This window comes from Aythya ferina (genome assembly GCF_964211825.1).
Source record: "Aythya ferina genome assembly, chromosome: 5".
NCBI classification, from domain to species: Eukaryota; Metazoa; Chordata; class Aves; order Anseriformes; family Anatidae; genus Aythya; species Aythya ferina.
Genome location: NC_140301.1, coordinates 2,431,316 through 2,446,792, shown reverse-complemented (window position 1 = coordinate 2,446,792; position 15,477 = coordinate 2,431,316). Strand labels below are relative to the sequence as shown.

Genomic DNA, 15,477 nt, shown 5'->3' with positions numbered 1-15,477 from the left:
AAACACTTTATTGTGGCCTAACAGCCATAAAAGGTTAAAAAAAAAAATGCCGGTGCTTTTAGCAAGGCAGACTTCCCACAGTGACCACAGATATTATTATTTGTGCAACTGGCAAAATTCATAGTCAGTTCATCTTAATGAAGTCAAAGAAATGCATTCAACAATCTTGGGAATCTGAACAACAGACATCCTGGATGCTTGCCATATTATCAAGGATATAAAAAATAACAGGATAAGATGATCTTTCGATACTTCTCTTTGTAAACAGGAAAATTGTGTTGAACTTCTCAGAGAAAAAAATTAAGAAAAAAAAAGAAAGTTGTATTTTAATCCTCCCCAAATGTACTGACACAGTTAGTCAGAACTACCTGAGACACTTGGATGGTCCCATTTCCTGAATGTCTCAGTATTTGATTTTGGTACTTTTCTGTTCTGCAGAACCGATAACCCATCTTACACACAGGGAAAGGAAGCACAGAAAAAGTGGTCTGTGTCCCCAGAGGACGCACAACAAGTGGCCCCAATCTATACCACCAAATTGCAGGTCAGTGCCTTATTCACAGGATCATCCTTCCTGCTGTTGCAACAGATATTCTCCTGTGCAGGTCAACTGCTAATCAATTCATTCCTAGGTAAAAAAAAAAAAAAAAAAAATCATTTCTGTGCTTTGTAAATAAAGGAAGAGAAAAGGCCTCTATTCTACAGCTTATATTTTAATTAAAGCACAGAAGAAAAAAATGGCAATCTACACTGTATCTCATTCCACTAAATCAACAGTTATTTCTGTGAAAAGAAGGATGTCAATTCCTACTCAGTAAGAAAACCTTTAAAGTAGGTTTGGGAAGTCTTGGAAAAATTAACCTTTAGGAATGAACTTCATCCAATGCAATGCAAAATAAAAATGGACAAATATTATACAAAGCAGAAGAGCAAGGAAGCGAAATCAGAGGAAAGTGAAACATGGTCAGAATGAAGAGGTAGAAGAGTGAATAAACAAATGTTATAATCATTATTGGTTCAATGCATATTTACCTACTCCAGCAATATCTAATACCATTCACTGGCTGACAGCACACAAAATGATTTGGCCAGCCATTACTCACTCCATCATTTTTTCTTTCTGAATAGCCACATACCAAACATCACCAAGTCAGAATTATACCTGAGAGTTTTTTAGCCATGTAAAGTGCTATCTCATTTTGAACGCTGTGTTTTAGACCAAAAGCTTATCAACTAGCGGCCATGACCTCACTGACATTTTTCAATTGTTAATTATGTAAAAAAAATATTTCCTTTTGCTGCTGTGGCAACTACTGTTTTTAAAAGCCTATGTAGCAACTTTGGCAATAATCTGAAGTTTTCTATAAAACTCTAGGATTAGAAACTCAAGAAAACACTACACCGTCTAGAGCCTATAGAGGTGTCAGTTACTATTGAAGAACCCTTCATTACCACCACCTTTCACTGGGATTCTCATTACCCCCAGATTTTATCTGAGTAAGTTACTGGTGCATTTACTACAGCTTGGCTCTAACACTTGCAAACCTCCTTTCCAAAAAGAACTCTGGGACACGCTACACTTCCAGACATACACCACATTTTTGCTGGGTGGACAATAACACAGCTTTATAAAAGTCTTGAAAGAAAATAACTGACAAGAGAAAGCAATGGTGAATGTTAAACTGCTTTCAAGCTACTCTCTCCCCAGTGGTTGGCATAATATTCAAGAAGCTAGAAAAAAGCTTGAGGGACTAGAAGGGAGAAAGTTTCCTGCTCACAGACAATTCCCCTTTTTGTTTGCAAACAACTGACTTCTGCCAGCTTTTGGATAGGAAAGGAAGACCAGAGTTAAAAATAAGCATTCTATATTGAACGAACATTCTTTTGAATACACCAAACTGAACAAGACTTCCCCAGCTGTCTTGGAAAAATCTGTTCTATTTATTTTCAAGGAAGGTATAAAAATTAAGATGACAAAACTGCCCTCTGCTTTGTACTTAGAATCCAGGTCTTAGAGCTTCTCTGAGTGCTCAAGAAAAATAAAATAAAACAAAATAAAATAAAACAAAATAAAATAAAACAAAACAAAACAAAACAAAACAAAACAAAACAAAATAAAATTTAGGGAATTCCTGAATATGAAGATTCAGGTGCAAATGCAACAGTTATAAGATATTCTCTAAGTGAGAATATCTAACGTCTTTTGGCTATTTATTTCAAGTACAAGCACGCGTTAACATGTTTCTTTTTTTCTTTTAGCAGAGTAGAAACAAAACTAAGGTGGGGGGCGGGAATGCTACATCTATTATTTTACCGAGTACAGGTTATTGCTCAGATATACAAAATAATAAAATAGAAACATCTGACAGCTAAGATAGGAAGTAGGAGCAGATCTTACTTTTGAAAGTGTTTAATCATGCCTGGTAATAGGCAGAGAAAGTCATAATTATATGCATTGTATGCATAATTATATGGATGATATCACACAGATAATAATCCTAAACAAAATTCAGACTCAGTATGCTGAATACGGATATATGCCATTAATGTCTAAAATGTCAGAAAAACAGCTTACTCTTTAGGTTTTGGCTTGGGCCCATGTTTGGGTTTTGTTTGTTCAGCTTTATTTGTACCTGTGTGAACTTTGAAAAATAAGGTTGCAATGCTGAGACAAAAAGAGATTCTTTCTGTGACATTCTGTGGAAATATGAGAGATCATGTGGCAGCAGCAAAAAGACACACTGTTCAATGTAATTCCAGTTTAAATGCCATCTAAAGTATCGTAAAAAGTTTTTCACTTTGAAAGACCCACATATGTGGTTATGAAAATAAATTTTTTAATTGATCCTTTAGGACCTTCCAATATTTAGCCAAGTTACAGACAAGAACTCTGTAAGTGTCAAAGAAAATTTCTTAATATTCTATTATATTCTATTTCTTAATATTCTATTTTCATAAACATATGCTGAATAACAAATGAGAGAAGAAGGGAAAAAATCAAGTTAAACAAGGAAAAAGAAAAAAATCATGACAAAATGACAAAAAAAAAATACTGAAAATCTAGATGAGGAGAGCAAGAAGGAAGACCAGGTATCAGCACTGTGAGCATCAAGATATTGAAGGCTGAATTCCCAAACGGCTTGATCCCAGTTGTTAGAATCTCATTTTAATAAGGTCAGAGCACAGATAATTTTTTAATATATCTTTAACACCTGTTCCACATGCTGTCTGATGAGCAATATCATTTTTATTATCCTGTAAGTTTTTTCTAATACAGAATACATCTACAGTTCTATGGGGCTACCTAAATACACACACAAAAAAAAAAGTTTCCACAAAACTTATCAGAACTCAGTACCTTCAACCTCTTCCAAACTGCTAGCTCTCTGGCTTACACAGGACATCTTCACTGCTCCTCAGTTGGTTTCCTGAATAAACGAGGCTTATGCAATGCATCTTGTGTTAGCCTGTAGCTTCTCTCTACTCCCTTCAGCTGCTAGCTATAAGCATAATTAAAAGTAGGAATACAAAACCAACCTGATAATATAACAATAACATAGTTACTATCAAACTCAACGCATCATTCAGAATATTTGCCTTTTGTATTGCTTATTCTGAGATACAAACAAGGAAAATTTTCTTTTACAGAAACTGTGTCTGAAGATCAGGAAATGCTTCCAGAACTGATGCGCACACTACCAGAATAGTATTATATCTAGCCTATTTGAGAGAACAACATCAGCAGTAGCTGAACACACATGTTGGAATAAGCAAATACACAGGTCTTCGTTTGAAAAGATCTGTGAAGTTTTGGACAAAGACATTTTTAAGGCAAAAATTTCCCTCGAAGCACACATTTATATCCAATGGTCTGAAAGAGTGGTTTTGTTTGAGGGAAGGAGTCATAGAGCTTAAATTCTGTCAAAAGAAAAGAGCTTTGAAGCTAACTCTCATAAAAATGGTGATTCAAGAGAACATTCCAAAACAAAAGACAAAAATGTCACACCTATTGCATCTATAGAGTCAAAATAATACAAAGCAAATGGGTTTCTCAGAATGTATATAAGATATTTTCCCTATTGGAGAGGTTCGCAAATAACCACTAAGAGGGAAAAAAAAAAACACAAAACATTTGCTCCAAAAATTACAGTGGTTTGTGTAACAACATTTAAGACCTCCTGTCAAGAGGGAATTCACGCAAACATTAAGAGTGCATGAAGAATCTTATCTCTACCTCAGTCTATCTTTGAAAAAAAAGATAAAATTAGAGTACCAGGGTGAATTATCACCTGAAAATGTTGCTGATGAGGAAAAATGTCGCAGTACAAGACCAAATGTGTCTTCTCAAGCTTTGACTTGTTTTAAAGGCACCAGCGAGTCGGATATATCTAATTAGCAGGGAATGCAATGTTGCAAAAGAGTAAGCAAAACACTTCCCAGAGCTGGCTGATAACTTTAGTTCAGTATGAGGCTCACCAACATACAGACTCATGATAAGCAAGCAGGGTACATTTTTTGAGAGACAGAAAGAAGACTGAGCACAGATTTTCTATGCTATGAGGCAGAACAAACACAGCAGTAGAACACAGTTCTAGATGCCTTGACTTCACATAACTGAAGTTTTGACTCTGTTAGCAAAAGATTTATCTTCACTACAAATCAGCATTTTTTTCTTAGAAACTGAATGTATTCTGCCTTTCCCTAGATCCTCATCTATCTTTTGAAGTAAACCAACCTATGTAAAGCATATGGGTGGAGTAGGAAAAGAAACATACAGTTACAAGTTCAATTGGCTTAGTATTCCTGACCTCTATGAAAAAAAAAAAAAAAAAAAGAGATAAATGGCTATAGCAATGAAAGTTATTTCTGTGATTTATTTTAAAATAGTTTGGCAGCCAAACGTTTTGCAGCTACCTGTGAAGTATAAAGAGCTAATAACAAGAAAAGTGGTTGTTTTCCTTTTAAAACCAACAGAATATACAAATCAATGTTATACATGTAAAGCTACACCATTTGTCACTATTTAGATCTCAGTATATTTTACAGAAACTATCTGAAAAATTTACTGAAATATCCAAATATGCTGGCTCTTTCTTCCAAAAGAAGTGATATTAAAGTCCTTGAAGATGAACATGTTAATGAGATAGTTCTGCATAGTCTAGTTTCTAACATCCTTATCGGTTTGATGCTAACATCAAAAGTAGCTGAGCAATAAATTGAGTTTATTACAAGAACAGAAATAGCTGAAGATGCTCTTCTAATTTTTCTACCAGGTAGAAAGGTGTTATTTGAGTTACCCATCACCACCACTCTTTTTGATTAACACAACACACAGAGTTCTCTGCACATAGCACATACAGATCACAGATGAAAACTCTATTAGCCTCCTTTCCATAGGAATAATATTATGAAGCACATAAAAGAAACACAAGAGAGCACTTCCTTAAATACATAAAGAAAGCAAAAATGTGAAGTTCAGATTTTTTACGAAATGCTCAAGATATGCATAAATAAAGAGGAACAAGTTCACATCCTTCAACTCTTCTTTCCCCAAAATATCCCCAAATTTTAAAGATATTAACGGGCAGGAACTTGTTAGTCAACTTGCACCAATACACGCAGACCTGGATCCAATAGTGGCTACTGCATTTTTATCAGAAAATCCTGTCAGCTTCAGATTTGAAGGGCTTGTGGTGTTAGTTTTTTTGTTTGTTTTGTTTTTTAATTTTGGTACCACTTTCTCAAGAACTACTACCTCATAAAGGAATAGTATTTGTATCGTCTCCTATAGTTTCAGCATCTTGCATTGACAGCTATTATGCTGACAGATCTGCTTCATTAACATGATATAAAATACCCTGCACCGACTGCTGATGCAGCCCTGAAACTCCCAGCACAAAATGGGGTATATACCAGCGGTGGGAAGTAGGAAGATGTGTACAAGGTTACATTGTACTAAATAAAATCGTTGTTTGGACCATTAGATTTAAGGAGAAGCCATTTAATTTTCAAACATTTTGCCTGATACTTCACCTTCGGTCCAACAGCTGTACTCAAAAGATACTGTCATTGTTGCGGATGTCAGAACACAAGCTTAGTATTTCAACTTAAAGCACTTTTTATCCTAACACCTCAAAATCTCTAATAAAGGACACTACGTTTGGTTACCATGCTGACAGCCTATCAAAACAGAGATACCCTATAGTATATGCAGAGAAAGATTAATTGCTCAAAGCCACGAGTAAGTGATAAAGTTTTATTTAAAACATCCGTACAGCTACTTTATGTCTCGGCAAAATGTCTCCACCAAGGGGTTTCAGTTCTTGGGTCGCCATGCATCTGAATGCTTAAAAATGTCATTTGATTTTTATTAAGCAGTACTATTGCCACAAAAAATAATTCTTACCACATTCTGTTCTCAGCTGTAGCCTAATAATAGACATTCTTTAAACTTCAGTAAATAATTGTCTTTAATTGTGGTATTCTTATGTAGTCTGCATATAGAATACTTTCTTAATGTAACAGCAAGAAGAATTCTGCAGCATAAAAGGCACTAGGCAGTGATTCTCCAAGAGTGTTTTTAGTATTACAGTAGTTCTGAAGAAAACAGCAGCTAACATTCTTATACAGACTTCTGAAGCCCTGCCAGGATGTAAATTGAATGACCTGACATGAATTCTAACTCACAAAAAGCCTAGTAATTCAGTTACTTGAGATGGAAAAAGGCACATTACTGGAACTAAAACATACTATCACACTCCACACATACAAACAGGAAACAACAGAGAAGGAATATTGCCACGGGAAGTTTACTTACCAGGAACCAGAGCTGAAGCTACAAGGTGCTCACGCAGCACAAAACATCCTATTACTTGAGGCTGGAGAACACTATTGCAGAGAGAGGAATGCTTTCACCCGGAATATCTTGTCTTGAGAAATAAGATTCATACAAGGCTATGCGTGGCCTTTCATTTCCTCTACCTCTTTCACTGAAAACCACAAAAAATAAAAGAGCCACCTAACAGAGACAGGTGCGGCAATGGTTAACAGGGGACCCATGTGTAATATCAGGGGAAAGTCTGAAGGAAAGAATACTGAAGAAGAAAAGCTATAAACAAACCCCACAAAAAATACAGATGGGCAGACATTAACACAAAATAAGACCTAAGAGAGTTAGATGAGCTTCTTGCTCAAGCTGGTATTTCAACATAGCCCACATGCCCCTTCAAAAAGTGGCTATAACTTCAAAGCCACCCACCTAGCATGATAAATGCACTCAGTAGATGCTTTTCTTCAATTTACAAGGACAGAATTTTCTGCAATTTACAAGGACAGTCTTCTCTTGACAGAAGACAGCCTGGAAGGCATAGCACTTTAGTAGCATGATGTATGGCAACTAGTAAGGGAATAACAATTTCAGAGATGTCACCAAGAATTGCAGAATGTCCAAATATCAAAATCACCTATATATAAACAAGTGGATACAGCGACACGCCTTGTCTTTACCTTGGGCTAGAAAGATCTTTTGTTTAAAACAATGGAACCTGAAAAACATAAGCATGGCTAGACACTCGGATGTAATCAAGAGCGTATCCAAGAAAGTCTGGATACAAACACATTTGGAAGCAGAAGAGCTTCCAGTTGTTGTAGAAAGGAAAGCTGGACGATATCACTGATCATCACAGTTCATCATTGGATTATTACGTCTGCTGCTCATGGTTTAGAAGCAACACAACCCAAATTTGTATATCAGAGTTTGAAGCCCTATGTGGGTGAGCTATTGACTGATGATCTTCCATGCACCTATTCTTCCTCCTCCCCCTAACAACTGGAGTACTGAAATCTGTTCATCTAGTAGCAGAAGGTGAGGTTACCCATCACAGCCGAGCTTTCCCTCGCTTCAAAGAGCCCGAGCCATAGTACATGGAAGTAAAACTTCTTCTCTAACCAAGACTACAGTTGTTGCACAACAGAGCAGTGAAACCGAGCTTCCCATCTCTAATGAAACACATCTGATGTCACTGGTTTGGAGGATTTGGAGAAGTACAAGTGATGAACAGTACTATCACAGCAAATATAAGAAATGTTGGCCCACTTGCCAAGGGAACACTTGCCAGAAGAATTCAGAATCCACATACTTGAAGTCATCCAAGGTAACATTTGGTGCAATGAGTCACATGAGATAAATAGGTCATCTGTCATAAAAAGAAAATGTCCTGATTTACCACAGTGGCCAGCTGAGTAGGCAATTGCAGAACCAAACTTAAAGACCGGAACCTGTTTCTCAGGAAGATCTCTCCTCACCAAGGATTCAAGAATAACTCCAATTACTACACAACTTGTAGCAACACCGTGTTCAGCTTTTGCACATACTCATTTTTACAGTCAACTCCACAGACCAATATCATCAAGGTTTCTCTTAATAACTCCTGAAGAAATGTCCTGGAGACAACTTGGAGTAAGAATTAATCCTGTCTGGTTTCAGCGGGCAGGAAGTCAAAGAAGAACAGCTTGTTCACTTCAGAAGAGCTGTGTGAAATAATCTGACGGCCCAAATGCACTGAGGCAAAGGAATAAATGCTTTTGCTGAAATCAGATGCGTGCTTAAGATACTCGGTTCTGAACCTGGAACTTCTATATCAAGTGCCAATCCATACGAAAAAGGATTAAAACTTTTCCTAAAAACCCCTTGGGCACCATTTACCCCAAATTCTCTATTTACCCTGTGAACAATGAAACAACAGAATTTGGAGGCTTTCAGGGACGGGGTGTACTGGGTCTGGTGGGGATAGAGTTAATTTCCTTCACAGCAGCTCATATAGTGCTATGTTTTAGAGTTGTGACTAAAACTGTGTTGATACCCACCAATGTTTTAGCTATAGCTGCAGTGTGTCAAGGCCTCCTGTGTTTCTCCTCTGCCCCCAAAGTGAATAAGGCTATGGGTGGATAAGAGGTTGGGAGGCAACACAGCTGGGACAGCTGACCCAATTGACCAAAGAAATATTCCAGTACCATACAAAACATCACACTCAGCAATAAAACTGGGGGAGTTTTTACCAAGCAGACATTGCTCAGAGACAGGCTGCGCTTCAGTCTGCTGGTGGGAGGTGGTGACTGATTACTTTTGCATCAGTTGTTTTTTTCCTTCACTTATTGAAATGTCTTTATCTTAAGCAACCATTTTCTCTCAGTTTTGCCCTTCTGATTCTCTCCTCCATCCTACTGGATGGAGTGGATAAGTGAGCAAGCAGCTGGGTAGGGGGGGCTCATCTGCTGGCCAGGGCAAACTTACCACATAGACAATTCAAAGAGGTTAATCAGATTTTCTTTACATGCAATGGCATCCAAGCTGCAGACAGATGATAAAACATGACCAAAAAGCATGGTTCCATTCCCACACTGAAGGGCATCCTCAATTTATTTCAGCAGGTTTCATCATCCTTTCCAAGAAGATAATAGTTCCAACAGAGACCACGTTCTGGGAAGGTTCTGAGGTACTACTTTCATGAAGGCGAGGAATTTTCTCTGGAAGAGATGAACCTGCTTAGAACAGAATAAGCCTATGGTATTTTTTCTGTGATAGCGTACTGTAACCAGCCCAGACTGACCAAATGCCTGCACTGTAGCCACAGATTAGAGCTCTTGTGGAGTCAAACCTAGAAACCAAAGATAAGGAAGATGACTGCTACTGCCACAACTCTGGCACCTTACCTTCATTTTCCTGGCACAAGTAGCCATGCTGTCCAAGGGCCAAGGTCTTAAAGACAGCACTACAAGCATGTCTTAGCTTTGTCTTCCTGGATTTTACAGAATGAGCTAGTGCTGAACAGGTTGACGAATTTATGATGTAGACAGAAAGGTAATATCCTCGAGATGGACTTTTTAGGACGGATACACCTGATCAGCTTGCTGACAAAAACTTGCCTGGCACCAAAGTTGTGCTAAATGGTCTGACTTTAAGTGACATCACGTTGTGGCAGACACAGGCCCTCAGATCCAGGGAGACATTCAGTGCCTTGTCAAAAAGACAATTTGCAATTTGAAAATCGTGGTTTTTTTGATTGTTTGTTTTTGATAAATAATGTTTGGTAGATCATCTCAACATTTCATGGTAAGTGGGATACAACATATGTGGAGTACAAGATGGAGACAGTTCTCAAGTTGCAAAAGAAGAAGTCGGGAAGCCAGAATATTCTTGGATAAAGAACAAATACAGAACTTTTTCTGCCACTTTGAAAAGAAAACAATTCACAGCTATGGAACACTCCATCTCCCCAAGGAAGAGACGTGCCAGATGCATTCCAGCTAACGCGTCCATGTGTTTTCTCATTCTCCACGCACAGAGCATGAATGTTCCATCTACAGAACCAGTAAAAGGAAAATATTCCCCACTCTCAAACATTCAACTGTAAACAGTGTGTTCACATTCACGTGGGCTACAAATTCAAATACAGAACTACAAATTCTGTAGTACTTCAAATGAAAAATGCATTACAGAAGAAATACTGTTAAGGGGCCCAGGAAGCCTTCCTTCTGTTTATAATACAATTCTGTAGAAAATCCTATCGACCACACTTCCATAAGGATATTTTAACCCTCTGGAATAGAGGACAAAAGGGTACAACCAGGGACAATTGTTCTGTACTGATGTTCTCTGTTCCCGTATGTTCTTATTTTTGAACCATACAAGAATTTCAGTAGTAGAACATAACCAGATGTATCAGAAAAAGTCTTTTAATTCTGGCACATTCAGGCAAAGTCTGCTTTAAATGACTAAACATGACTAAACCTTAAATATTTAATTTGGGAGAGCTGCCTACCTACCCATGACATGTTACAGTCACTCAGAGAGAACGCTAAAAAACAGCCTAGGAAAGAAACCAAAGCCAACAACACTCCATTCCTACCTCCCAAAAAAAAACTAAATGAAAATTGCATCCGAAGTTCCAAAAGGAAAAATCATGGAACAGGAGTACTACAATGGAAAGAGTATTGTAAAATTCTTCCAGAAATAAGTATCACCTGTATATAAAGAACACTGGTGTAGGATTAAAATCATCTATGCTGTTAGTTCAAATGTGCTGGTGGAAAAAAAAAAAGTGATATAAATGATTAATGGTTAGGAAAGCCGAGGACTTGCTTCACTTCTGCGTATAATCCATGTGTACATATTTCAAAAGATTGTGCAAAATAAGGCCTATTAAAACTGTGCTACCTATCTACAAGCAAACATTCACATTTACATACAGAGCTACTGCATTGTAATCCCATCTACTGGCTAGGACTCTAGCATGCCTCCTATCTAATCTGTATACCATTTATGAGTGTCCAAATGGTATATCATCAGCAATAATTGGAATTCATTGGATTCTGCATATACCACAATCATAAGACTCAAATGAAAATGTTAAGGAAGTATTCAGAACCTTAACGCAGCACCACATACGTTAAGTTTTATTCATCTGTTTTTATTCAGACGAGTACCACCAAACTGAACCTCCACTGTAAGCCTTAATTAGAAATGGCACCTTTTTGTTTTAAAATGAAAAAAAAAAAACAAAATTGGAGCAAATGATTATGGCTTAAGATTTCTTTGTTTCCTAGATTCCAGACCTGGAATGTTATCACTGAAGACCCCCAGGGGCTACAGGCACCACCTTCTTTAACACAATCTCCAAAAGAAAATGCTCTGCTAGTAGTACCCAGCCTTGCCACTACATGCAAAGTGATATTAAAGTGCAAAAGCCCCACAAACTTTGCAATCCTGTGGGACCTGCATGTGTAATACAGTCTGAATGTCAAATTGCCAAATTGCTTCCACCTGTTCTTAAATGCATCCTTCCAGATCGCCACAGCTACAAAGAGGAAAGAATTTCTCTGCGTGCCGGAAGTGACGCATCAAAAAGACACCCCAAACTATTCCGAGATATCCTTCCTTATGCGTGTTGTCACCTTAATTAAGTACAGATTTTTTTTTTTTTTTTTTTTTTTTTTTTTTTTTTTAACTCCAGGGGTATCTGAAACCTACCAAATGTTCTGACAAAGATGCCTAGCATGTCATGCTGACTTGAAACAAGACATTCATTAGCTTTACTTTTATAAGACCAAAACTCTGTCTTTTGGGATGAGTTTTGACCCAAATTAGACCCGTGAAACAAGTGTCGATCAGTGCACACTGGACCCCAGGTAACTGCTCAATGCCTTTCGTAGAACACACAGCCTTTCCAAATGCTGGCACTGAGCTCCCCATCACCTGCAGCGTGAGAGAAAAGGAACGTGCCTCAGCTCTGAGGAAGAATACGCTCTTGGGAGCCAGCTAAAGGCTGCTCAATCAAATATTTGCCAGGAACAGCTGATAATATCATAAACGCACCTATAACGTTCCACAGATGAGAGATAAGAACTTAAATGGTATTTTAATTTTCATGATTGACATGCTGATTTCCACCAGAGACACATGCTTACTGAATTAGCTGCAGCCTTCTATATGAGCACCTGAGCACCAAAAGTAGCTGGATAACTAAATACATTTTGCAACACAGCTAGCTAGGACAAATAGCTAAAAACGACAGAATAGATACTTGCCATTTCAAATTAATATATAGTAATTCTTTTACATAAGTAGATTTTTATAACAGAACTTGATGCCAGTTAAGCTTTATTTGTCAAACTGATAGATGATACTCGCTGAAGTAAACGTTACTTTTCCCACAGAGGTCTGCATTTTAAGTACTCTTTGTCCCGTACAATGTCATCCAAGTCCCAGTTGTTTTCATTGCATATTTATAGTCTCAATGAAATGCATTTTCAAATACTCTTTCTAATCTGTTTTTCTATTTGTTACCCAAAACAGGAGCTCTTAAAGATGCTGTTGTACCATTTAATGCAAAACCTAACGACTGTTTTTCTAGGACATGCTTCTAATCCCTTCCTTAGTGTCTCAAAGACTATCCTCAGACCAACTAATTCCTAGAGTAGGAATTGTCAGAGTATTTTGCATACCCTAATATACATCTTTGCACAGAATTTTCACTTTTCAAACTTTTCAATACTATTTTTCCTCATTTCAATTATATGTGCAATATTTTATTAAATGGGAAATTATGTCTTTTTCAACAACAACAAAAAAATCAACTCTAATTCTTGCCTGCGTCTGATGAAACATTGACTAGAGTATCAGAATTACACCTGAAATGTTAACATACCTAGCATTTATTTTTCTTGTACTGATAATACAGCTGCAGGTACATTTTCTACTACTTGTGACCAAAGAACGTGAAAAAGTATAACAGAAGTTCCTGACTCTGCAAGATTGGCCTACCACTTCAAATGTAAGAAACTATGCCACCATCAAAAGTAGCATGGCAATTTGATGTGTTTTTTATTTACTTTCAGGTTAATATATGTAGCACATTTGAAATCCTTCTCCCCACTCCATAACTAACCCTGAGCTGCTTCAGGAGGCAGGAGAACCCATACTAAGTGGTGAATGTGTTACAGAGGAGCATTAAGGTGCATGGAGCCCTCCACCCTACCTGTTCCTGAAGCCTGTTTTGTCCTGGCTCCTCCCTGGCAATCACTCACTCTTCCAAGAACAGAAGCCAGAAAGCACAGCAGGAGAGGGCAGCAGAGGCTGCTGAAAGCCATGGCATTGCCCAGCAAAAGTAAAGCCAAATATCACACCTGTTAACAAACAGCTGCTCTTCTCAGTGTATAGATGGTGGAAACAGCATGAAGGGTACAAACACAGACAGAAAGTACACAGCCTGATTTCATATCATTTAGCTCACAGGTCTTCAGGAAAAGAATGCCTACACAGAAAGAAACTCATAGAACGGTGTAAAAACATGCATTGAATAAAAACTTATGCCTCAATATAACGCATGTATATTTGGCCTTTTCATTCACTAATCAATTATGTATCATATATCATATCAAACATTTCCTGCTACTCTGATTTGCTTTTTCATGTTTTTCCCCTTCTAAAGAAGAAAAAATAGCAATCACAAAAAAACTAGAACAAATCCAAACAAGTAACAAAGCCAATAAACATTGTGCAGTCCTCTTAACACTGACTGTGTTATTAGCTCTGATTTCCCACTGTTCCAGAAACAACTTCCTCTAGCCAACTAACCAGAGCACTATGAATCATATAAAATGAAGTAGGATAAATGAAAATCTCAACTTATTGTGAATTACCTGGATGTAAACTGCTGTGAACTAATATTTACCATATTTTTTTCTACCAAGAACCAAATATGTTTGTAAACAGCCACAGGTGCCAAACTACTCAGACATAATATTTAACAGTTACTTTGGGGGTTTATCAACTGGATCAACATTTTCCAAAAATTCTGCTTTCACAGAGATATCAAGTGTTGCTGTTAGTGCTACCTAAGACGCACTCATTGCTGTTATATGGCAGGAACATACTACTTCAAGACAAAATATTACAGTTTGAAGATCAGAAGCTGGCTATTTAAGATAACCTAGAATATATTTAAAAAAAAACAAAACATATCTGTAATTAAAATCCAACTCAGGTGAAAACTGATTGTACGATATGAAGCAAAATTTAGAAGCAATGCAAAATTTAACTCCTAAACACACACAATATACCTCCACAGTGTAGATGACTTCTAAGCGCTAACAGCGCATCTTTTCCTTAACATTACCTAGGAACTAATATCTACATTCTCAGCTAATTTTACATTAAAATTTTTCTTTTAACACCTTGAAATTACCTGTGTAGATGTTTGGAATTGTAAATAAAACACTTCTTATATCCAATCTTACTTGTACAAAATAGTGTGAGCTAGTAGGTGGTGCACTTTATGCATAGGGCAGATTCTTATAAAAAAAAAAAAAAAAAAAAAAGGATTGGCAAATCATGCTAAAGGAATAGAAAAGAAAATGCAACTACTGTCTAAGGCAGTAAGCTTGAATTCAAGCTGTCCTTTTAGAGGATGACATAGAATGAGACAGAGAGGGAGAAAGGAGTAGAGAGGAAGAACAGGATCAGTAAGTTAATGAAACCAAATGGAATATATGTAGGAATGTTGCATTTGTGATGCAAATTTGATATAATAATACACTCCTCAATCAGCTTCTTTCAAATGTGTTTTGTGATTCATTGTTAAAGAAATAATTCAAATGATTCATTAACAAAAGAATGAATGATCTAATATGGTTGTGAGTTAGACAACATACAATCTAGAAGAAAGCTGCCACAGGTTTAAAAGTAAACTTTACCTTAACAAGTGAAGCATTTTTTTCCATTTTGGTTCAAAAAATAAATAAATAAAAATGGACCTACCTCTGAATAATTTTAAATTTCAAGTAAAACTTTCATAAAATCACACCCATATCACTCTCCTGTTAGTTTCAGAGGTGATGAGATGACTTCACACTGTTTAAATACATCGTATTTATCTAGCACACTGATTTTAGCAACCTTGTGGATTCTGATGCCAATAC

General features: G+C 37.0%; 1 protein-coding gene across 6 annotated transcripts in view; it reads right to left on the bottom strand.

Annotated features, from left to right (window-relative positions):
* SBF2 (SET binding factor 2) overlaps positions 1-15,477 on the bottom strand; it is a 251,703-nt gene that overhangs the window by 209,944 nt on the left and 26,282 nt on the right. Inside the window, exon 1 of one of the 6 annotated variants that reach the window (XM_084521590.1) lies at positions 3,359-3,407. The exons of the other annotated variants lie outside the window; for them this stretch is intronic. Coding sequence (XP_084377716.1) covers positions 3,359-3,404 — 46 coding nt within the window. The 5' untranslated portion in view covers positions 3,405-3,407. Of the gene's footprint in view, positions 1-3,358; positions 3,408-15,477 lie in introns of those variants that run through there. 6 annotated transcript variants of the gene reach the window in all.